Source organism: Triturus cristatus, chromosome 3_2 (genome assembly GCF_964204655.1).
Source record: "Triturus cristatus chromosome 3_2, aTriCri1.1, whole genome shotgun sequence".
Lineage (NCBI taxonomy): Eukaryota > Metazoa > Chordata > Amphibia > Caudata > Salamandridae > Triturus > Triturus cristatus.
In genome coordinates, this window is record NC_140584.1 from 97,940,069 (window position 1) to 97,964,933 (window position 24,865).

Here is a 24,865-nt window from a genome sequence, read left to right on the forward strand (position 1 = left end):
ACCCCACAGCGCCTGAAGACCCTCACGGGTGAAGCAACTGCGCCATACAAATCCTGAATGATTGATTAATATCCCATTGTTTTACAGGTCCTCACTGGGACATAACTGAACTTTAACTTTGTATGTAGAAATGCTTTATAAGCTACTCTGGAGTGATGTATACTTTCAAATGAGCTGCAATTAGCAGTTTGTGCATTTTAAAAAACTGCATTACAGCAGTAAACGTAATGTGTCTTGCTTGGATGTCTGCTATTTAGGGAAGAGGATGTAGCCTAACAGCAAAGCTGCTGATTTTGAAGAGGGGGACTAGGTTCAGAGTCGGCTCAACATCCTGCGATTTGGGCAAATCCCTTAATCTCCCTGTGCCTGCAAAACAAACGTATGTGTCCTTGTGTAACCTGTGCTCCTGTAACGTATTTCAATACCTTTGGGTTGAGTTTGTGCTATATAAATCTTCATAAAACAAAAAATAAAACTTAGGCTCACCAGTTCCCATGGGTCAACGGTTGGGCCACACCACGAGAGTTGGCGGAGAAGGCTTTATTCTCGCTTGGCTCACCCACCTATGCCATACCCCTGGTGACACTGACATAACTAATTTATTTACTGGTCCACTGTACAGAGTTATCCAAAAGTTGCAGGCCCAAAACAAATACTAAGGCACAGCCATCAGAAAAAAGGGTTTCACCAGTATATTTAGACCTGAGCTAAGCTCACACCGCCCAGAGCGAGTAGTAGAGTTTGTTGTAACCAGATGCAACCTATCTTTTCTGATGACAGTTTGTACTTACTGGTAAAGCGCTGCTGCTTTTTTCTTGTTTGTGATTTAATAATGTGAATATTAAGGATTTTAATATTTAATCATGGCAAATTGTTTAAATTCTACTAAACTTTCTAATCAAACTAGGTCCAAGACCCAGAGACACTTAAAGCGATTGCACATCTTTGTGGGACCATTGATTAGAGATTTAAGTGCTAGATGGATTATTCATGTATTCTGGGCCGAAGTTATTTATTTTTGTGAGATGATTTTAATTTGTTTATATATGATATTGAGTAATAAAATAATTTGTATGAAAATAAAGTTATGCTTAAATTATTTGCCAATCAAACTCCTCCACTGAGATGAAATACTAAGTCATGTAAATGGAAATAAAAAGTCAGAAAAATATTAAGCACATTCTAAATGCAGACAAAATGATCATTGTGTGGCCCAGTGGCTAAGCTGTTCACTGTGAAACCAAGAGACCTTAGTTCTAACTTTAGGTTCGCCATATGACCAAATCATCTGATCCCCATATATTCACAGTTTCTCCAGCCGCACGATTTCAGTTATCTGCTTAAATGCTAAGCACTTGAAAAATATCCACCTAGTGGTACGTATTGATTGTTTTCTGTGGTGATGGTTCATCCAAAAGTTTCTGTTGCTACTCCATGGCTGCACCCTTCACCCGGTGTGGGCAATCCTTGTACACTAACTGGGAGTTGTTTGGGCAACATTGCTCTCTTCAAAAGGGTGTGTTTGTGGCACGAAGAGTGTATCCGTTTTGTGAAAGTGTGAACCAAACAGTGCAAATTCTAATGTGGTCCATTGTCTGTCCTCAGTGCGGCATCCTGAACGATGACAGCCCCAACGAGAACCTGACGGAGAGAAGCCTTCAGGACGCCCAACGTTTGTTCCTCATGAACGACGTGGTCCAGCCTGTCTCAGTCGACCCCCTCGTCACCCAGGACAACCTTCGCTTTTCCAAGCTAGTGGTCGACATTGTGCAGGGGAAGGACACCCTATACCATGTGATGTACATTGGAACAGGTAAGAATCGCAGCAATGGTGGTTAAATCTCGGTGCGCCAGCCAGCAGCCTTGAGTGTCCTCGCTGAGCATGTGCAATATCTTGAATTGTTGCTTGACTAACCGATATCTCTCACAGTTTTAAGCTGGTATCTTTTATCTTGTTAATTTTAAGCTGCACAGATGCTTGCTAGTTTTATAAATACAAAATGCCCTGTGGTGCTGCAGAAGTGATGTTCTAGTCAAATGGCAGCCATTAAAAATACATAATTGACCAGACTCCCCAGAGTTCCAAATGGATTGTCCTTTGCTTGCTTAGTATGTAGTCATTAGCCTTCACTGCTCTGCAAGGCTTCTTGAACTAGCACTGTGTCACATCCAAGAACCTATTAAGTAGTATTGATGGAGGAGTGGCAGAAAGGGGATTCTTGCAGTGCAGTGTTGCCGTTCTCCTCCTGTACATCTCCTCTGCAAGGATTTTCGTAACGCAGCATTTATTTAGGCCAAGTGTAGAAATCTGGCAACCGCTTGAGGCCATTCGTGGTGGTGCCATAAGGCGTATTTGGAGTGGGCTTAACACAGCCCCGTTCCCCCAACCCTTGCTCCATAACTGCTTCAGTGGAAATTGATGATAAATCAGTTCAGATTCCTATTTTGAGGTTGTAGTTTACACTTCAAGCCCTTACCCATAAGGTGGTGACTTCCTGTGGGGGAAAGGCCCTTTCATAGAGCAAACAAGAATGAAAAATATGTGATTTATCCAGAAATGTAAATTAGCTGAAGATTTTTTTCCTGTGTGCAAGGCACAAAACTCAATCATGATAAAAGAGATTGACGCGCTTCCCCCTCTTATCCCCTCAGAGTATGGCTCGGTCTTAAAGGCGCTCTCTACCACTAACAAGAGCCTGAGGAGCTGTTACTTAGAGGAAATGCAAATTCTGCCCAGCGGTCATCGAGAGCCAATCAGAAACCTGCAAATTCTTCACAGTGACAGATCACTCTTTGTGGGCCTGACTAATGGAGTGCTAAAGATTCCCCTGGAGAGGTGTTCAATGTACAGAACAGAAGGGTAAGCAAATTTATCGCTCTTATTTACTTCTTCACAGCTTTAGATACCACAAATCACTGGAGAACATATGCTCATTGTATTCACCGTTGTATGTCCATTATTGGCCCGGAGGTGTTCGGAAAGCGGGTGTACATTGCTTGCAAGATTCAGAGCGATGCTCTGAAATTACATTTTATAAACTGTGGGCTATGTTTGTTTTTGCACATGTACAACATGTGCAGCCCTTAAGCATCCCTATGTTTATAAGACACTGTAGGGTGCGTTACCAGGCTTGTACATTTCAGGTTATATTTACTCACTTTTTTGAGGGCTAACTTTTTTTAAACACATTTTTCCTTTATTATTTGTTTTATTTGTTTTGAGTTTGTGATGTCTGCATAATGAAGAGCACTGGAGGCTGATGAAAACCGTGTTTTCATAAATACGTATATAGTGCACAAATAAATTGTCACCTGGGCCTTGACTTCTGGATAACCAGGGTTACTACCGGGATGCTGGCCCACCCTTGAAGAGGTCCCCCCCCCCTCTTCCAAACCTAGCTACTCCTTTTCCTCTATCTCTCCCCATCCCGTGATGCCCAACCCTCATTGAAAGCCTCAGCACAGGACCCTTCACCACTAAACTTGCCCCCTTGATCCTATAACCTGCTCTCCCTGCTGCCCCATCATAAGAACTAGCTACTCTGATAGCCCAATTGTGCACAGCTCTCTGCTACTTTGTAGCTAAGGTCTCACTATATGCCACAAAATGCATAATATTAGGATTATCCTGACGAATAGTATTAATTTTATCCGCCTCTGAGGCATAAACGTCTGAGCCAAACATACCTGGATTCACACCTGTGTAACCATCAGAACCCAAACAACTCTGCAGCATGCACGCTACCGACTGGAGTATCTTGTTTCTGCGGTGCTGACACTCATGTGGTGCTGACCTCCAACCACATTGACAGTGGGGTCCCTTGAGCATGTTTACGGCTCTAATGGAATGGAAGCTCCGAGCCCACGAAATGACGCCTGGACAAACACTGGCTAAGTCCAACTTGCATTATTATAGCCTTAAACAAGTATTTAAAATTGAAATTGGTCCCTCTTGGGAAATATGCATTTTGGTCTGATAGCCATCTTTAGTGCCTGCAAAAATAGCAGTCAGTGCTGAAATATTGTTTTATCTGATCCCTGCATACATATGCCCTACCTTAATGCATTTATCATCCTCCACCTCTCACCCCACTACAAAAGTCACACACCTCGATCACCACATCTTTCCTCAATGCACTGCTCATGTCTTTATATTTTTAAAGAGTTGTTAAAGCTTTAACTACCCGCCTACTGCGAAGTGCTGTGTGATAAAAGCTAAACACAAACACTGTAAGACGATATCAAGGAAAACTGAATAAAATGGATCATGATTTTGATTGATATGGCTTCCGCGCACTCCGCAGTGCTCTAGAAGGGTAAACAACCCGTTTTTGATGCATGCCTGGAATATTGCAATGTGTCCCTGTTGACGGCATGAACCAGAAATGTTCAAGGCCCTTTGAGCAGGTAAAGTAACACGGTGCATGCTTAACAATTACTAGGTCTCTTAAGGTTGTAGTGCTGCGTTTGTTGTTGATGGACCCCACACCGGTCTTTGTGGAAGGGATGCTCAGAAAGTTATTATTATTATTATTATTGAATTTTGTACCGCGCACGGTTACCATGAGGCATCCCAGCGCTTATAGTTAGTGTGGTGAGGAGTTAATATAGGGTTTCTCTATGACTAGGGTCTGGAGGTGGGAGGCTATGGTGGACCTTGCAGCATAACGTCCAAACCTGTGTGGTGTCGATAGGTGTTCGGGTTGTCTCTGCAGGGTGTGCTGCAGTGATGGTGGGGGTCTTCTCACCCTCTGCTTGAGCCACATCAGCTACGGACGTGTAGGTAGCCGCTTGGTGTCTCGCCAGACCCTATTCAGCATGGCTGGGTACTGCTTTTCTTATGTGCATGTAGGGGATGGGGTTTGGCATATTTCCAAGGGTCACAGCGGGGGCCTGACCGTTGCACACTCACTTCTGTATCCCACTTGTTTTTAAATCTGACTCCTTTCTTGAAAGCCCAAATGAAGAGACCTATTTACAGATTCCATCCTATGGTGTGGATATTGAGATCACTTCTCATACCACATATGTGATTTGAGGAAAGGAGGCGTAGCTGGACCTGAATGTGTCAACGGACTGTGTGAAGCATAAGGCTTTAGTGGGGTAGAGAGTTTGGGGCCGATTATTTAACCTTCTTTGGGCTCCAGCGCAGTAGTAACTGAGGCTTTACATCTAAGAGAGTACAAAGGATGTTGCCCCATTGCGAAGAACACGACCTGTTTCAGCTCATGGAGAATCATTTTGGCAGTCCCAAATAAGGAGGTACACGTGATAAATTGCTTAAAAAGTCACAGCTTTCATGCAGATGCGACAGAGAAAAAATGTCCAGATATCGCCAAATTGTGCATTTTTCTATAACCCTTCACATAGGGTGGAAAGAAGAAACCAGCAATTGCAAAACCAATAGGTATGACTTGCATTGACTTGCGGAATGATACCCCTAACGGCCAGTAGCATGAGATGAAAGAGAAGCATTGCTGTAGGCCTAGCTAAAGCCCACTTTATGTATATGTTAAAGAATTAGTAACTGTAGGTCTGCATACAGTTGCACTACCTCGCTGTCAAGTCAGACTTTACAAATAATGGAGCAACTTCGCACAACCATAGCCTTGTACTGAGGCAACTGGAACACTCATCAACAGTTGAGTTTTGCTATCTTTTGCCCTGATGACTTCAGCCAGTTGCATTTTGCCTCCTTTAGTTTGCACTTGCAAACATTACTTCTGCTGCATCTTTTTGTGATTGACCACGACATGCCAAAATGTGGCATTTGGTTGTGCCTGTTAAAATCTCATGAACATGACAAGTAGTGAGATTTTGTGGAACGCTGTGGCTGTGTTACTCATGAGGACGAGGAAAAGGCGCCCTCTATATTATCTTACAGCAAATGTAAATGATAAGTTGTTCAGTCTGGCATTAGCCAAGGCCTTTTGATTTTACTAAAATAATATGTATAATGTACTCAGAAGGGCTGTCAGTCAGTCGTCTTCATCCATTGGTCTGCTGCTGTAATCATTTTTCTTCTGCTAACTACAGCATACAACATGAGGCAATGGGTCATCCCACTTTAGCCATCCACTAACTTCACTCTGATTAACTGCATTCTGCATTTAAAAGGAGAACATTGATATAAAAAGTAGTTCCCTTCAATGCTAGGCACTATTATGGCACTATTAAGGCACTATTATGGCAACAACCACAGCACTGAGACTGCCCTCATCGCCGCCGACGACATCAGGACCCTGCTGGACAACGGTGAGACCGCAGCACTCATCCTCCTAGACCTCTCCGCCGCCTTCGACACCGTCTACCACCACACACTACGCGCACGCCTCCACGCCGCAGCGATCCGAGACAAGGCTCTGAAATGGACCACCTCCTTCCTCTCTGGCAGAACCCAGAGCTTCCGCCTCCCCCATTCCGTTCCAAAGCCTCCGAGATCATCTGCGGCGTACCCCAGGAATCCTCCCTCAGCCCGACACTGTTCAACATTTACATGGCCCCGCTCGCACACGTCGCCCGACAGCACGACCTCAACAATCTCCTATGCAGACGCCACTCAACTGATCCTCTCCCTCACCAAGGACCCCATCACCGCCAAAGCCAACCTCCACGAAGGAATGAAGGCCATCGCCGACTGGATGAAGATCAGCCACCTGAAGCTGAACTCGGACAAGACGGAGGTCCTCATCCTCGGCTCCAACCCCTCAGCCTGGGATGACTCCTGGTGGCCGACGGCACTGGGGGCAGCCTCGACACCCACCGACCACGCACGCAACCTGGGAATCATCCTCGACTCAACGCTCTCAATGGCCAAGCAAGTCAACGCCGTCTCCTCCTACTGCTTCAACACCCTCCGCATGCTCCGCAAGATCTACAGATAGATCCCAACAGATACAAGAAAGACAGTCACCCAGGCCCTCGTCAGCAGCAGACTCGACTACGGAAATGCCCTCTACGCGGGAGCCCCGACCAAGCTCATCAAACTACTATAACGCATCCAAAACACCTCGGCGCGACTGATCCTCGACGTACCACGACATGGCCACATCACCCCCCACTTGAGAAACCTGCACTGGCTCCCTGTCAACAAGAGGATATCCTTCAAGCTCCTCATCCACGCACACAAAGCACTCCACAAGACCTGCCCAGCCTACCTCAACAGACGGCTCTCCTTCTACATCCCCAACCGCCAGCTATGCTCCGCCGACCTCTCACTTGCCACCGTCCCGCGCATCCGAAGAACAACCACCGGCAGGAGATCCTTCTCCCACCTCGCCTCCAAGACATGGAACGCCCTCCCACTGAGCCGGCGACAGCCCCAAGACCTGCTGACCGCTGACCTTGAGGAGGATACTCAAGACCTGGCTGTTCGATCAGTAGCGCCCCCCTCCCCCCCCCAGCACCTTGAGACCCTCGCGGATATGTAGTGCGCTTTACAAATGATAGATTGATTGCAAATGATTGATTGATTGTGTACTTTTTGCGACCCAAAAACTGCTTTTAGCCAATATGGTTTTTTTTCGATTGACAAGGTCCAGGCAACCTCCACACCTATAAATCTATGAAAAGCCAATTATAAGAGAAAACTGGCTTTGGCAAATTATAAAGGCTGGCAGCCATTGTAAGACATACTGGCTTTACCAATGCTCATTTTAGATTGACAACGGTCCAGCAGCTTCCCCAACATCAAAGGTATGCAAAAACCTTTTTTTTTTTTTTTTTTGTCCTTATCTCACCTTTAAACCAAGGCAGATTTTACAAGCTGAGAATTAAGGATCTAGGCGCCCTTCGGCTCACTGCATAGGTCTCTGCCCCCCTTGGGCTTCCCCACGCTGTTGAGGATAGGTGTAATCATTGGACCAGGATTCGGCCACTATAGCTCTACCGGTTGATCAGTTGCAGACGGCCTCCCCACACTAAAAGGGGAGACCAGATGTTTCCATCTACTTCTGTCCTATCTCCCTGGTCCAAACAAGCCATGTTCAGCGCAGCTTTTACCCAGTTTTCTCTGTTGGGGGGAATCGGATCTTTCCACCTTAGACAGATCTCCCTTCTAGCCAGAATAATAAGATATAGTAATAATCCCATTTCTAATTGCGACAATGCTTCCCTAATAAGATCATTTGAACCAAAAATCACAAGGTTTGCATCAACTTCTAATTCTATGTCAAAAATGGATGTCAAGATATCCCCCACATTCATCCAAAATAGACACAATTCTATACACTCAAAAAACATATGAATATCGTCAGCTTTGTCACTTTTGCATCTGGGGCATTGTGGGGTCGGAACCGGGGCAAACCTGGCAATTTTGGCCGAGGTGTAATAAAGCCTGTTCAGCACAAAAAAGTGATTTTTTTTTTAGCCTAGCAGGCTTTATAAATCTGTAGAGTAATTTAAGAGAGGATTCAAAACGGGCTTCTATGGGGTAGGCTTGGGGAAGAGGGCTCTACACCAATGCTTGGGGCGGGATCTCTCTATCCTCCGCTTCCAGCAAGTTTGCATACCAAAGAGATATTTCTTTTTCCTTGGATGCGGATCTTGAAGTAATTGCTCCAGGTCCCAATTCCCTTTAATTTCACTCACTTCTGCCTCGTACCATGATCTTAACTGGAGGTATTTGAACCTTGAAAGGGTGGGGCCAATCTTGACCTCTAACAGCTCCCATGGGAATACCCCCTCTAAATCAACCAAGTCCGACCATTTCCACAAGCCAGCCTTCCTTATAGGGGCCGCTAGGCTATCCTTCAAACATTCTGGAGTCCCCGGTGAATCCCATATTGGAGCAAAGTTGGAAAAATAGCCTATACCCAGAATTCGCCTCATTTTGTACCAGTTTGACAGAGCAGTTTTTAAAACTTTGAGGCGTACACGTTTTAAGGGTGTAAGGCGGTTAGGGGATCACGAAGGGTTAGGGAAGGGAGGGTGGGAGGGAGGGCGTGGGGGGAGTGGGGCACAGTGTGGCAGGAAAAATGGTAAAAAAGAAGAAAAAAAAAATCTCATCTCACCGGTTATTTAGATCAAATTGTAAGTGCTATCTGTTAAGTAGAGAATCCACCTCGGAAGGATAAAAGAAAAGGGGGGTAGTAAGATTCAAGTTATTTCATGGAACATAAATGGTTTAAGATGTCCTAGAAGACAAAGATTGATTTTTAAGTATTTAGAGATGTTACCAGTTCAGGTTTGTTTATTGCAGGAAACTCACCTAAACCAAGAAGAGTCTAAGAGTATTTTCTCCAAACTCCCGTGGATACAATCTTTCTGTCACTCTCAACAATCAGTGAACTGCCGCGGGGTGGCAATCTTGGTTAAAAGGGGACTTTCCTGTGAAATAAAATCAGTCTTAACAGATCAAACAGGAAGATGGATTATTGCCCAGTTGGATTTTGGAGGGGAAAAGTTGACCTGTTCTTCCTTCCATGGTCCCAACGTGGACGATCCCTCCTTCCTGGTTAAATTATAGGATAATCTTATCTCAGTACCCCCCCCCTCATTGTGGGAGGTGATTTCAATGTTCGGCTTGACCCGGTCAAGGACAGGTCTAATCAGAGTCATACCATCGGCTCTCCAAGATCTCGAAGGGTCATGAAATACCTCCTATTAAATATCAACTTGGTGGATGTTTGGAGATCTAAGATGGGTAGTGCACAGGGCTTTACTTTTCATAGTCAAAAGTATCACCATTCTGCCAGGATAGATTATGTCTTGATAAATAAAGAGGCCCTGGACAGGATCCTCAATATCTCCATCCCTCCAAGTCACCTTTCAGACCATGCACCTTTACTCCTGAGTATGAGTTAAGAATATCTGCCCTTGAAAAAGAAAGGAATCGTATTAATCATGAGAATACTAGGGATTTGGACGAACTAGAAAAAGAACTTGAGAATGCTCGAAAGAATCTCAGGATATTTTTAGATGAGAAATGCAAGGCCCAGTGGCGAGTACGGAATATGGAGAACTTCGAATATGGGTTAAGAGCCGGAGCATTACTGGCCTGGAAAGCTAGGGTGGATCGGGCAAAAAATGATATAAACAAACTTATCATAGACAGTGGGGGTACTAAATCTAGTAAGCAAGTAGAAATGCAGGAATGTCTTCGGTCCCTTTTTTCAAAGCTGTACAGTGAGGACATAACTCCTTCCACTGAAGCAATTAGTTCATGGTTAAGGGATAAGTCCCTACCTGTGTTAACTGAAGCCGCTAAAGATCTGTTAGAAGCGCCTATCTCTATTGAGGAGATAAGGGCTCAAATTAAGAGGGCAAAAAACAAAAAAGCAGCCATGCTTGATTCTCTCCCCAATGAGGTCTATAAATTGTTAGTAGATGAACTCCTGCCAATTCTCCATACACTTTTTATTTCAGTCTACCGTACCTCTGGAGTGGTCCCCAGATGTTGGAAAGAGGCCATAATAGTCTTAATATTGAAACCAGGGAAAGATCCCCTGGCGGCAGACTCCTATCGACCAATCTCCCTGCTGAATGCCGACTATAAGGTTTTTATCGGCATATTAGCAGGGAGGCTGGCAAAATTGGCACCAAGCCTAATAAACATCGACCAGAAAGGCTTTATGGTCGGAGATCTATCCAGGAACAAACCCAAATTTTAATTGGGAATATTGACTTGGCAGAGATTAGAGGTGATCCCTTAGCGGTAGTGGCCTTAGAAACTGCTAAGGCTTTTGATCGAGTATGTTGGAGTTACCTATGGGGAGCGTTAGAGACAGCAGGTATAGGCCCGATATTTGTCCAGACCCTAAAAAATTGCTATGCTGGGGCATCGGCGAAAATCTTGCTAAATGGTTCTTTGATCCCTAGTTTTGAAATAAGGAGAGGAACAAGGCAGGGATGTCCTCCGTCTCCTCTTTTGTTCAATATATACATTGAACCTTTGGCACAGATGATTAGGCTGGACAATGATATAAGTCCATTTGAATCACAGGACTACCATTGTAAAATCGCACTCTACGCCGATGATATCATCATCTACACCAGTGACCCCAACATTGCCATCCCCCGGATCGAGATATTGTTACAGGAGTTCGGCTTATTGTCGGGATATTTAGTTAACTCGGATAAAACAGAAATTATGTGTTGGAATACAGCATATAGGCGAGGCCCTAAGAGTGGGGAGTTTAAATATCTCGGGATAAAGATAGTGAAGGATCTGAAGAAAATACCCCTCTTAAATCTGGTCAAAATTGAAAAGGACATAGATTACCTCTTTGCTAGGTGGAAAAAAATTTAATCACTTACCTCCCGGCCGGCAGGCTTGTCTGCTGCCTATGCCTCTCCTGTGTCCCCTTCCTGGCATCTTCTTAGAAACATGAAGCACCAGGGACCCCGCAGCAAATCACAACACTGCAATGCAGTGTTGTTATTGGTCTGAGCACCGTGACACGGCGCTCAGCCAGGGGCTGTAGGGGTGGGCATGTTCTCTATGCAGGCTGTAATGCAGCCTGCACGGAGAAGGGGGGAAGTGCGCATGACTGATTTGGGCCGACCAAACAGTCATTGAGCACTTAGGAGAGTTACACCACTCCTCCCCTGCTCTTCAGCCCCGCCCCCTCATGCAAGCTGCAGCAGCAGGAGAACAAAATAAAATATTAATAACATTAGTTATCATCATTTTATTTTTTCGTTTCTTTTCCTGCTCTGAGGCAGTGGGGCGACGCTCCTCCACCTTAGCGGAGGAGCCGCCACTGCCTGCACTGATTGTCCCTCTGGATTCTGACACCAGTGGTTACTCTGGGTCCTAGCACCGATGTTTCCTGGAGCCATAGCACTGATGGTTACTGAGAGCCCTGGCTCTGATGGTTCTTGGGGCCCCAGTACTCATGGCTCTTGCGGTTCCCCAACACTGATGGATGTATTCGGGAGGGGGTGGTCTCTTGGCAGTGATTGCTCTTGGGGAGGGCCAGTATTGATGGTTTCAGGTACCAGGGGTCTAATGGTTTCAGGAGACCTGACACTGTTGGTTCCTTGATGGCCCTGGCACCGATGGTTCTTGGGGACCCTAACACTGATGGGCACTGGGCCACTAGTACTGGTCGTGATTAGCACGAACACTGACAGCAAAAAAGATTTTAGTGAAATAAACAAGTTTAGGGCTGAGAAGCATTTCCCTGCATATTTTTCTTGGAAATGCTTTTGAGAAGGTGCTTACTGGTGCAGTTACGACAGGAGTGCTGAATTTGCGTTTATCCCCAGAGCGCTACAGGGAATTCAGGTTATGTGGAGAATAGAGGAACGATCTCGAGAGCCAGGAACAGTGCTGATGGTGGACTTGTGAGAAGTGAAAATAATGACTATTTGGAGGCATTGAAGTGGGAGGAGAGTGGTAGCATAGAAAAAGGAAGAACACGCAAGATTAGAGAAGAAGAAACAAGCATTTGCTAATCCAATAGGTTTGGGTTTAAAGTTCCAAAGCAGGTGGCAATAGCACATTAGAGTGCCACACACTGGAGGTAGAAAGCAGGAACTGACAGAGGCCCTCATTACAAGTTGCATAGTACTGTCGGGGAGCAAACTCCGCCCACAGACACACACAGACACACTTACTTCATGTTACCATATGGTAACACCCACCAGTACCATACAGTGGCGGCTCTTCAAGGGTGTGTGCTTCAAGGCGGTGGGCCGGGGTGGGGCGGGGAAGGGGCAGGGTGGGGGGTAGTAAACTCCGGAATTGGCCTGAATAGACTTGAGTAAAGAAAGAAATAAATAAAAACTAATTACATTGTGCGCGCTGCAACGCCAAATAGGCAATGCAGCACGCTATGTAATTCGTTTTATTTATTTATTTCTTTACTCCACTCCGTTCTACCCAATTCCGGAGTTTACTACCCCCCACCCTGCCCTTCCACCGCCCACCGCCCTGCAGCACTCCCTCAAGGAGCCGCCACTGGTACCATACAGTTACAAGTTAATCCACGCTTAATTGAAAATAACTATTAGGGCCTGGTTTTACCAGGCAGAATTCCACACAATTTTCTCTGTCCTGTGGAGTTAACGCTAACAGTTGCCACCTGCTCAAAGCAAGAGGTAAATGTGAGTCTGGGACAGATGCTGGGAGGTGGTGGGAGAGGGGGGTTGAGAGGGTAGTGGAGGGAATGGGAAAAATATACCCCGGTAAGGAGGAGCTTTATATGACTCTCCCCCCGCCACCCTGTGCTGTCAAAATATGGTCGGACAGGGGTGAGACAGAAGCCTAGCTATTATTACAGCTATAGCCCCATAAGATTTTAGGGGATTGTAAATTCAGACCGAATTGTGTACCATGTTCCCGCATCCAACACTGGGCCAGTCGTGATCAAGTGGACTAGTATCCCACTCGGACATACCACTCCACCTGGCTGCTATTTAGAGCCTGGGAAGGATACTGTTGTAAAGTAGTCCCTCAGGCCATTGGGTGCAACCCCTCCCGTGGAGGAGTAAGGATACACCCAAACAACTAATAGTATTAGTTAAGAGTTGAATGCACCATTGGGCTGAGCCATGAAGTCATAGACAAAGACTCATTGAGGAAAGCTAATCATTGAAAGGGGTGGACCCAAAACCCACTCTGTGTATTGTTAGCAGTAGGTCATTTTGACAGCTGTGCTGTCAAAACCCAGCCCTAAAAAGAAGTAATGCAAAGCCTATTGATCTGGTTTTGGCAAGATGGCATGTTTGTTTAATTTGTTTTAGTTAGCAAGTGTATGCAATATGCAAAACTCATTCCAAAAATATGGAAAGGAAAGTGGCCCGGCAGCCAAGCAGACCAGATCTGGCGCTAAAGTGCACTCCTTTTCAGGCATCTATCTACATGTCCTTTCCATAGACCTTACTAATGTTAATTTACAGGCTCATATTTTCAGAATTGAAATATTTTTGTTTCTAATTATTCACAGTAATATTATTGTTATTCATTAATCTGCTGCTGCTAACAAGCACTGGCAAAACCAATAGGTCCGGCTTGTTTTGCATTGGTTGTGGTGTTATATATCTGGATGCAATAATAGAGATCTCATAGAGAGGCATACAGTTATTGGTCATGCTGCATGCTCTGTGAAGCATGGAATTCTAGTTTACTTGTTTTAAGCCACACCATTAGCTAAGTAGGCCATGCCTCTTAGAAAGGAAGGCTAGTTGTGCTTATTTGGCTATTCTCTATTTTGAGAGCTTCCTACACTTTTCATCCAACTTAAAACATTGGATATAACATAAATGTGGGGACGCGGCATAGAGAGGAAAGGATGGCTGAGAGCGAGGGGGTACAGGAGAGATAAGGGCACGAGGGGTTGCGGAGAGAACATAGGAGCAGAGAACACAAAGCCAGTAGGGTCAGTGCTTAATTAGAGCTGGTGGTTGCAAGTGAGGTCCACTGGCACCCGTTTTGGGGCTGGCTTTTTTTTCCCTCACCAAACTTTCACCAGGAGCAAGAAAGTGGAAAACACAAAAGCCAGACAGAAGAGAAAGCGAAAGATGGAAATAAAAATGTGAAAAGGGAGAATGTAGTAACCTGCAAAAGAGAAAGAAAGGGGCAGGGAGTGTTTGGTGGTAGGATCAAAGAGACATGAGGCGGAATCAGGACTATAAAGCCTCAGTATTTGGCACGCTGACATTGAATGACACTGGCCGTAGGCGTCTCAGCAATGCCTCGGGCCATGGCACTTATTCTTTTACAAATTAAGCACTGCCTAGATATAGGAGAGGGAATGGAGAGGGGTTTGGAAAGGTATGCGAGTTGAGAGGCACAATGAAGGGTAAATGAGGGACGGGCTGGAAGGGGGTTATGGACCGAGCAGTATAGCAATAGTGAGAATTTGTAGTATGGCTGAGATAGTCGTTGGGGCAATCAAGGAAGATCTTGGAGTTCCAGAAGCTGGTACACAAAAGGCGCAGAGTGGTGAGGAAGGAAAGGGGCTAAACAAATAGGAAACGTCAGGTTACACCTTTTCAATTATCCAAGTGTAATGTGTGGTTAGTATGGACATATTTATTTATCGATGGGTGCCTGTATAAGTAACCCACGTTTATAGTATTCATGAATGCGACCTGAGAAGGATTCGCTCAGCCAATTGAGTGACCGCTTTAAACCTGTTTTTCATTTTTTTTCCCCAGGTTTGACATTTTGGAGAAGGTTGTTACTTCTCCCACCTAAAGATGTGCCTGGGCTGTTGTTTATCAAGTACGTCCACAGCCTCGCTATATATACCACATGTCAAGAAATAACTCTAGACTAGGCGCGAGGTTGTCCCCCTCCCCCCACCCGCACATAGTTTTTGCTGCTCTCGTAACTTTTTTGACAGCTGTCAAACGAAGTCCAGTTTCAGCACTTTTGCTAATCTAACAACTCCACTGGCGGTCGCCCGGGCCCTGCCGCGCCTCTCTGGTGGCGTGGAACTCTTTCTCCTAAATGAGAATGCGCGCCCCGCGGCCATTAAAAGAGCTCTTGTATGACTGGGCTCCTTTCAGACTTAGCAGTGCTTATTATAGCCCGGGGCCGAGCGCTGATTTACAGTCACGATAACTAAATGCCTGGAATCGTTCTCACTCCCAGTCTCCTCCCCTCAAACAAACGGTTATTTGAGTAGTACAAAAAAATTTGCTGCGTCAGCAGCGGTTCCCTGACAGTTATTTAACTGGGCCCGAGCAGGCTGGAGTGAAGGCCGTTCGCAGCTGAGGGGGCCACGGTGGAGAGTTTCTGTTTGTAAACATCACACTGTGCTATTATGCCCTGGACCGTGGGCCGGAATGTGAACCAAAAGCAGCCCTGGAAAAAATGTCCGAACCTGCGCCCTCACTCCTTCCCCATTCGCTATCTTGCCATCCATTTAAGTCTCCCTCCTTTCCACCTCTCTATCTCTGGCCCCTCCTCGTGCTCCCTGTTTTCCTCCTCTCTCCCTCACCTTCCTTTCTCTCTCTTTGCTTATACCCCAGCTGTGGCTCCTGCAATAAAGTGGCAGGTACCAGCAGCAACGCTGGTAACAAAAAAGCCGGCCTTCAAATAGTCCAGCCCACTGGGGTAAACAAATAAAAAGACCCGTCCTGCCCTGCCTGTACACAGCGATGCACTATTTTTCGCTTTTATTTTTTGCCGTTTTTTATAGCGTGAACTCGAACCGAAGATATTGGAGCGCTTTCAAGGAGTGCCAGTTACAATACACAAAGCCACATTCATTTTTCAAGCACAGGGAGATTAAGTGATTTACAGAATCATAGGATGTTGAGCCGACGCTGAGACTGGAACCGGGTTCCCAGTTCCAAAGTAGGCAGCAGATCTGTCTGGGATGGGGGTATTCGACAGACGACCACGAGGGAACACTAAATAAATAATTAATTTTCTGTTGTATTTCGGAATCCCCACCACCCACCCAGCCCCACCGCGCTTACCTGCGCGAGCTGCTGCTGCCGATTTCTGCACTTTTGTCGTTTACGTGTCTTTGATCTATCTGCGTGTGTGTTTACTTGTGCACGAGTTTCTTTGATGTTTTTCTGCATGTATCTATATTTGACCTTTCTTGCTTGAGTGATCATGACCATCGGTGTCTATATTTTAGACATTGTGTTTTAGGTCGAGCCAGTCTTGGATTCTGGTGATAGGGTAGAGGGGAGTTAACTGAACGACAAATTTCTGTAACCCAGGTCAAAGAGTAGTCGGCCTTCAATAATAGCTGTTGTATTTTGTGTTTTCAGGTAGGGAGTGATGCTCTTGACCACTGTGAGTAGAGGCTAGCAGTTATTTACTACTTCTGCAATTTGTTTATGTAGGGAGGGTTTGGAATCAAATCAGAAGTTTAGATTATTTTCACTGTTCCATAGATGGAACGTTAAGCCTCGAAAGAGGCAGGCCAATCAAAATAAGACTTTATCGGATTATCCATAACCAAAACCAAGGTTCCCATTTGGTCCTGTGCTCCCTCATTCCAGACCAAGTGTCTGTTAGAAGTTCCATTTTGAACTCTACTTTCCCTTTCTCCAACTGCACAGTTAGCGAGTTGACATCTGCATCCATCTGATAGTCGATGCAGGGCCGGCTTTAGCGCTAGTGGCACCTGGTGCAACAGTGTTTGTTGGGGCCCCCCCATCTGCGGTGGAGTTGGTGGCCACCTCCACCACAGATTGCCTCACCGACACCTTTTAACAGTGCCCCTCAAGTCTCCATAACCACTCTCTTTCAGATGCATTTAATTAGTCATATTGAGCCACTCATAACGGTGTAGGGTGTTAGAGCACTTTGCATCACACACACATTACACAGAGACAATCAGTCATACTGTGTAAATCAGTGTATTGGAAATGTTGCATAAGCCAGAGGACTACAAAGTGTAGGAGTGCCATGTCATCCATCTTAGTAGGTAGTATAGTGTAGGAATGATTGGTCTGGAGAAGCACAAAGTCAGAACTGCAAACAGAACACCATAGTTCAGGATTCTCTTTAATAATAAGAATCCATTTCCACCAAAATGAACCCTTTTGCAACAACCTTTGCTTTAAACTAAACTTTGCAGTATGCATGAAGTTCTTTGACAGTTAATAATTCACTTTTCTATATTAGGATTTTCACTTAGAAACTGCAAGTAACAAAAGTAACAAAAGGATGTCTCTTAAAAAAGACCTATTTACATTATACACACTTTGTGATCTTCTTGGTGCACATTCATTGCAGCAGCCGTATTAACCCTTTGTGCTATTTTATGATCAGTCAAAACCTCAACTAGACAAAAACTCCTATCTCTCTCCAGGAAGAACATTAATCACTGGAGTTATCTTGACATTTTTATTGTTGCCTGGAAATTGCTGGAGGCAAGGAACACGGCACCAGGTGCTTTTAAAAACAAAATAAACTTGCAGATTTGGCACCCCCTGAGGTCAGCACCCGGTGCAGTGGCAACGGTAACACTGCCTTAGAGCCGGCCCTGAGTCGATGCCTCATCCCTAGGAAGCAACTGCAGAGACAATTTGAGGCACTGACAAAGTGTGCGATCGCTCAGGGTCCCTCGCCTTCAAAGGGCCCCCCTGGGGAAGAGAATGTTCTCTTGATCTGACCTCTGTCTATTTATGTATGCAGGGCCGGACTGGGAACCCAAAGCAGCCCTGGCAAATTTTATGAGACCAGCCCCTGTACGGTGCACAGTGAGTGCAGCAAAGGAACCTGACCACTACAAAGAGGGTATGGGGGGGTTCTCCCCCCAAGAAAATTGGGGCAAAATTGGGCTAATGAAAGACGTGAGGGAGTGTGGGGGACATTACTTTCTAAGCTGTACTGTGTAGCTTGCATACATCTTTTTGACACTTCATAGCTCACTGTGCTAGATTATGAATGTAATTTATGAACTGCACAGTAACAAAAGGGTCTCTGTGACAAAGCAGTAATCTACAAAATGCTATGCACGTAAAATACTGTTGATCCGCATGGTATATGTCCTTTGCAGCAGGCATTTAAACCCTCTGCGCTACCTTGATGAGACAAAGCTGCCACTAGACAAAATTCCCATCTCTCGCCAGCAGATACATTAATCTCCAGAGTTATTGTGACACTTTCAACTTTGCACTGGTGTTTTCAAAACTGCTGCACAGCTACAAAAACTACCCCAGTAACAAAACCAGCCCCCACCCTTACAGCCTCCTGGGGAAACGCCCAATGCCCGGTATGGCCAGTCCGGCCTTGTATGTATGTCATCCTCTTTCTTCTCTGCCTATGTCTTTATGCCCAGGGTCATCCTTAGTATTTTTGGGGCCCTGTTAGAGCATATTTCAAATGTCTTTGCGTGACCTCAGTTATGACATTTTGCTTGCTATCATGCTAGTCTGAATTAGCGTAAAAATATTGATCAAATTCAAAGTTGTTCTGAACAGGGGCTCCTAAATTAGGATTTGCCCTGGGCCCTGAACATCTCTAAAACAACACTATGCATGTGGGGCAGAAATTACCTAACTGGACTAGCTGTTCTCTGCCAAATAAACAGTAGGTCTTTGCAGTCCTGGTCTTCTGGCGAAGAGACAACCTCTCCAATTCCATCTAGCAAGAGAGGGGGATCCACAGTATCAATCACAGCCATTGTGTGAAACCGATTGGGACCTTCTCTCTATCACTTCTCTGACCCGCAAGAGCGGATCGTAAATATCCACCAGGGCCGATTCCATCCCATGTCCTGCCTCATGATAACCAGGAAGTGTATGTTCCTACACAGGGGAAAGCAACACGCAAGCAATCCATTGGCAGCACGCATCTGCCCTTAAGTAGATGGTTCGGAGGATTTAATAAACCAATGTGGACTCTGCCAAAGGGCTAGGTGGGTTAAAATCTCTTCCTGTCTTCATAAACTCAGGCTGCTGATAAAAAAAAAAAAGGAATTGTGTGTGTTTTTTGCCAGTAGCAGTGCATGTAATGGGGCCGGTGGTGTAACAAAAGCTCCTGCAGTCTCCGCAGTGCGGTGGGGCCACGAGCTACACCCCCCCTCCCCCTTCTGGCACTGGCAGGTCCCAGGCCTGAGCTCCGGACTGGATCTAGCGCATGTGGCAGGGGCTGCATGTACTTTGCAGAGGGGCTCCCTCAAGTTTTGTTACTCCACTGAATAGAGCTCTTCAAGAGCTGGTGTGACGGTCAAAAGGCATGTGTAGGAGAACTAAGGCAAAGTCCACCATCCAAATATGATCCAATAAAATTGGAAATAGTCTCTAGTGGTGAGCAGAGGAAGCACTATGCACTGGCTCCACAAACCCTTTTGTTCCATTAGCTCAATACCTCGCCTTCATAGGTTTAATTCAATCTTAAAACCCTATAAAGAGTAAGAAGCACTTCTGTCTGTGGCACAGCCGTGGCCCATGCAGGTAAGAGCGGTGGGGCCGGGTTGGGGGGGTGGAGGGGGGATCTCAACCGACTACCACAAGGGAAAATTAAATAAATAATTTTCCCTCGTCGTCTGTTGAAATCCCCCACCCCCAATCCCCCCACCGCTCTTACCTGCACGGGCCACGACTGCTGTGGCAGGGCCATACACCACAAGCAAAGGAGCATAGGAGTGGCCTGTGGAGCTATGAGACATTTAGCAGCCCAGTGTGTATGTGTTGGAATGTGTGCACTGTCTCAGGTGTCACTGATGGCTTCAGTTGCTGCATGGATTGTGGTCACAACCTCAGACAAATCAGGCACCCTGTTCCCTTTTCTTTTTAATTCTCAAGTTTAGTCTAAATTTAATTGAGACCTTTGCTTGTCACATCTGCAAGACTGCGTACACCTTTTTAACATGCACGCTTGCGCACAGAAAGATACAGCTGATCACCTTCAATGGACACAGTAGATATTTGACTACTTACATGCTAGGTTGGCTTTGCTCCTGACCAAGGCTGGACTGGGAAGCAAACCGCCACTGGCAACTGAGTCGGACCACAGGCCGCGCTGGTGAGGGGGTGCATGGAAAACACTGCAGCTGCTTTTGTTACAGGGGGCCGATATTAGACCTTCTCTGACATTTCTCACAAATGTGTCCTTTTTTATACATTTGAAGATAGAGTTTGTATTAATAATTAAGGTTACAGGCCTTTTGCTTATATTATGGAGGTGAAAAAATTAGTCAGTTTCCATATTTTTACTCTTCATATTATTTATTAAAAATAGGGAACGTTCCTTCCGACCTTTCCTCACAAAATCTAATTTGCAATTGACCATTTTTCTGTAAAATATGCTATTTCGGAATCTTACCCCCCAATTATTACCACATCCCGGATGGAAAGGGTCAAAGGGTAAGTAGACAATGCAAAAATGTGTCCCATTCCATGTTTGTCCCTGATCCAGCATCTGTCCTCTTCAAATCAGTCGTCACCATTTGGAGCGTACATTTCTGAACTGCTTTCTATATGGTAACACGGCCTAAATTGTCAACCGCCTCTTAAGCACTGGCCCAAAAAATATGGATTTTAAGACCGTTTTCCCTTTTTCTTAGTCACCACTTTTCCAAGCAAGCATACATTAGGTGTCATAAAGCTCAGAAATTCTGTTTCCGCAGACTTTGTCAGTGGCAGTAACTGTCCCTCACTTGCCTCCTGACACTATCATATTTGTGAGTGGCTCGAGATCATACATATGTACACCTTGTTCATCGGATTTAAATTGAAGTTATTTGGACCCTCATTCATATGCAAACACATCTTTGTCTCCGTGTTATCCTTCCATTTCCATTTAGTGAGACACCATCACTGGTGGACCAGCCACATCAGGTCAGTGACTATTCTGCCGCCTCTAACCACTGACTATATTGTTTTTGCCAATTCCATATATGCAGAACACATCCGAGTTGATGACCCATCAGTGTTGGTAATATTCTTCCACCTTTATTCTGCACATTATTCTGTATTATTAATGGTCAGTGTTCTCCTAACTAGTTTATTACCCCACCCTGACATGTCTTCTGAAAGTACTCTGGTGTCTGCCTCACTAGGGTCGCCATATTGTCTGAGTGTTCAAAACCAGAATTTGGAATCTGGATCAGTAGCTCATTAGCTGCCTTAGGCTCCACCCACAATATGTTCAGCAAACTGAAGCTAAAAGGTTGCCCCCTGCCACTTTCCAATTAATGCTATAACTGGGTAGCCTAAGAATGGTAAGGCCAGGTTGTGCAGCAGATTAGGGCTCAGCCTTGCCTTGTTGCTCGGACACGTCTTTTTAGGTCAAAAGTTAACCAACAACTTTTGAATTTACTAAAAGTATATCATATAGCATTTATTTATGGTGGCTTTCTGCCAGCCCTCTTCATCCATTAATGTGTTGTTTCATTCACATTTTTGTTCCACACAGTACAGCATACAACATGGAGCGATGGTTCAGCCATCTTTAGCCATTGTCTTACTTCACTGTGAGCATGGCATTCTGCTCTTACACAAACGTCCATCTGCATTATGTATTTCTTTTCAGTACCAGGGGCTGCAAAGGCAATTTGTGCTTTTTGATTTCGCTATGTCAGCAGTTATTAGCGGGTCTTCTTCTCAGGAGCACCACCTCTCAGATGCTGCAGTTGTCGAGTTGAGGTCGGCGACCCACTGAAGGCTTGAGCAAGAGGCCTTTCTCTGGCTCGGCTCGAGGTCCTCTTGGAACCTCGAGCCTAAAATGAGCGAGGTTTAATGTTGCTTCTGCCTGCCGCCCATGCTCTGCCATCATGCACATAATCTTAAAAGGAAGGTTTAAACCTTTGCTGTAAAAACGGAGAGAAAGAGGTAGCCATCTTTGAGGAAATTGTGTGATCCTAGGCAAGAAAATTTATTTTAGAGAGCCTCATTTTCTTTTCGAGAGCACCTTCCAATATTTAAGTTCATGGTGTGCGCTATACAAAATAATCTCCTGTGTTAAAGTCAATGCTTCTGCATGTGAACAAATACCTTTTTTTAATTTTGAAGACACTATTATATCTTCACGTCATGTTTTTTGCATGATTTAGGTCTCAAATATTTTATGACTCAGCTGGTGCACGGGCTCCCTGAGCCCAGCCAGAACCTTGGCAAGCTAGGCTCGGCTCTCCCAGTTAATTTGTTGGCTCGCCCACCTCTATCGTCGGGGGTCAGATGCCAATTCTTTATCAAGATTTTATGTGTTCAGTATTCAGGAGCGAGAAACAAAAAAAACAGCCTTCTAATCTTCATTTTGGCCATGCCTTCCAAGATAGTTTTGTTTTTATTACTGCAAGTTAGGATATAGGAATTGTTTTAAAGAAAACGTTTTTTAAAAAAGCTTTGAAACCACAGAAGGCTCTACATTCGTAAACACAAGACTAAATTGTGAGTTCAGGCTTGGGCGAGGTGTTGTTCCCATATGGTATTTTTTAAAGAAAACTTAAAAAAAAAATACAAATCTTTGAAACCATGAAGGGCTCTACATTTCTAAACACAAGACTAAATTGTGAGTTCAGGCATAGACTAGTTGCTGCTTCGAAATCTGCCGTTTGCTCTAGGACAAGTGAAAAGAGCATCATGGCACAGTAGAAATACGACTTTCTGGAAGTTCACCCACTGGGGCATGTTACAGTATGCTCTGACTCCACTCATATACAGTGACAAGGCTATAGGCGTTGGCAAAGTTTTATTTTATTTGGCAACCAAATCCTAATTACCTAGGTACCTTTCTATTAACACAAACACGTTTTTTAGCACAAAGTCCCTGGCTGTTCTTGGTTGTCTAGGCCAAGTTGGGAAATATGCCCTGAGGGCAGACAATTGAAAGTACCGAGACAATGCACTCTCACATTAATAAATCCCTTGGCTGCAAAATAGTATTTTGAAGTAAGTTGTACGAGCCCCCTTATTAAAACAAAAGCTGTTTGCAAGTGCAAACAAAGGAAATGATTGTGACTCGGTATGCAAAGGCTGTTTCCTCACGCGTGAATTTTTGTAACTCTCCATTTCACATAATAGGTTTCTTTGCAGCGCGTTATCAGATGATTGAGTATTGTATTTCCCGGCGAATGGAAGGGCATCTGTTTGTTTTAGGCCTTGGATATTCTTGGCAGGCTGCTATTAAAAGGAAAAGGTCCAGTTCCCTCTGAGTGATGTCAAATTATAGCTTTGACGCACGGGCGGACCGATAGTGTCACTTTCGCTTGTAAATGGCGCGCGGGTAAATGGCGCTGAACTGGATCCCAGCGCATCAGGTGCGCGGCTGGGAAGACAGAGTGGCGGGCGCGAGCCAAACCGCAGCGCTGCCACGTTGGCTTATTTCAGGATTCGGTTACAGAACGTCTCATCAACTCGGGGTCATGGGAAGGCTCCACGTGCGCGGCACGCGACGCAGGCGGTGGCGCGAGAAGCGGTTCTCGCGGCCAAGGGGAGCGCATTAGCGCCTCAACCACATGCATTGCAACCGTTAAGGGTGTAGTTATCAGTGGAGCAGCAGGTGCAGTGGCACTGGAGCCCGGAAGAACCGCTGAACCCTGATTAGCAGAATATTTTAAAAACCCACCAGTGGTGAGAGAGAGAATTACAGCCCACATGGCCCTCTTGCTACCGTGTTCATAATGTGTCCCTCCCGCAGCTGAGCTAGATTGGTTTGAGTTATGTACAGATTAGTGAGCTGAAACATGTGAAAGGTGCTGGCTGATCAAATGCATGCTATGTGTTTTGAGTCAAATTGCATTTAGGATCGGGTGACGCCACTTTTTCATTCCAGGACCTTGCTTTTAAATCTGAGAGAATTCTGGGAGTTGTAGTATTGGTACATTTTAGTTGAACTAATTGGACCAACACCACTGATAACAATGATATGTAAAGGCAAAGTCCCAAATGGAAAAGTGGTTGACGGATTGATATGAATCCACGTGGGCCCAAGGCAAAAAGCTTTTTTTGTGAATATATTCTTGCGTTCCTCCTGACATAGGTAGGTAGAACAGATACATGAATTTGCATGAATTTCTAGGAGTAAGACGTTTTAAACTACGCAATTTACTAAACGTAGGTCTTAGAAAATCCTTACTGTGGTATAATGATGTGTAAGTAAATGTGCAGCTGCGTGACGGGATTGGGACTACCCCTCAAATCACATATTCAGTTTTGCCAAGGTCGATCAAGATTTCGTCCAAGATGGAGAAATGGCCAGAAATCGGTTATTTTCTAATCTATGTAGTGAAGCAGGGCAGTTCTGCCCCACCAACACCATTGGGCCTCTCTATTGCTACACAACAGTCAGTGTGAAATCTGTTTCCTATATATAGATGAATGTGATGTGAGAATGCCTTCTCTTTCCACTGTTCATTTGATTTGATGCACATGTTTCGTTACAGTTAGCTTTAGCAATATTTTAATGCGCTAACTAATGTATACAGTAATCTCATGCCACTTTTAAAGTGCCCTATGGATGAAGTTGTGGTGTGGGTGGGCATGTCCACAGCCACCAGAG

The 24,865-nt window shown here is 45.1% G+C and overlaps 1 protein-coding gene across 2 annotated transcripts in view; it reads left to right on the top strand.

Moving 5' to 3' along the window:
* The window catches only part of SEMA5B (semaphorin 5B), an 834,612-nt gene that overhangs the window by 667,084 nt on the left and 142,663 nt on the right, over positions 1 to 24,865 (top strand). For both annotated transcript variants that reach the window (XM_085647318.1, XM_085647319.1), the window contains 2 exons: positions 1,606 to 1,813; positions 2,653 to 2,860. In XM_085647318.1, the coding sequence (XP_085503444.1) occupies positions 1,606 to 1,813; positions 2,653 to 2,860 (416 nt within the window). The remainder of the gene's footprint in view (positions 1 to 1,605; positions 1,814 to 2,652; positions 2,861 to 24,865) is intronic.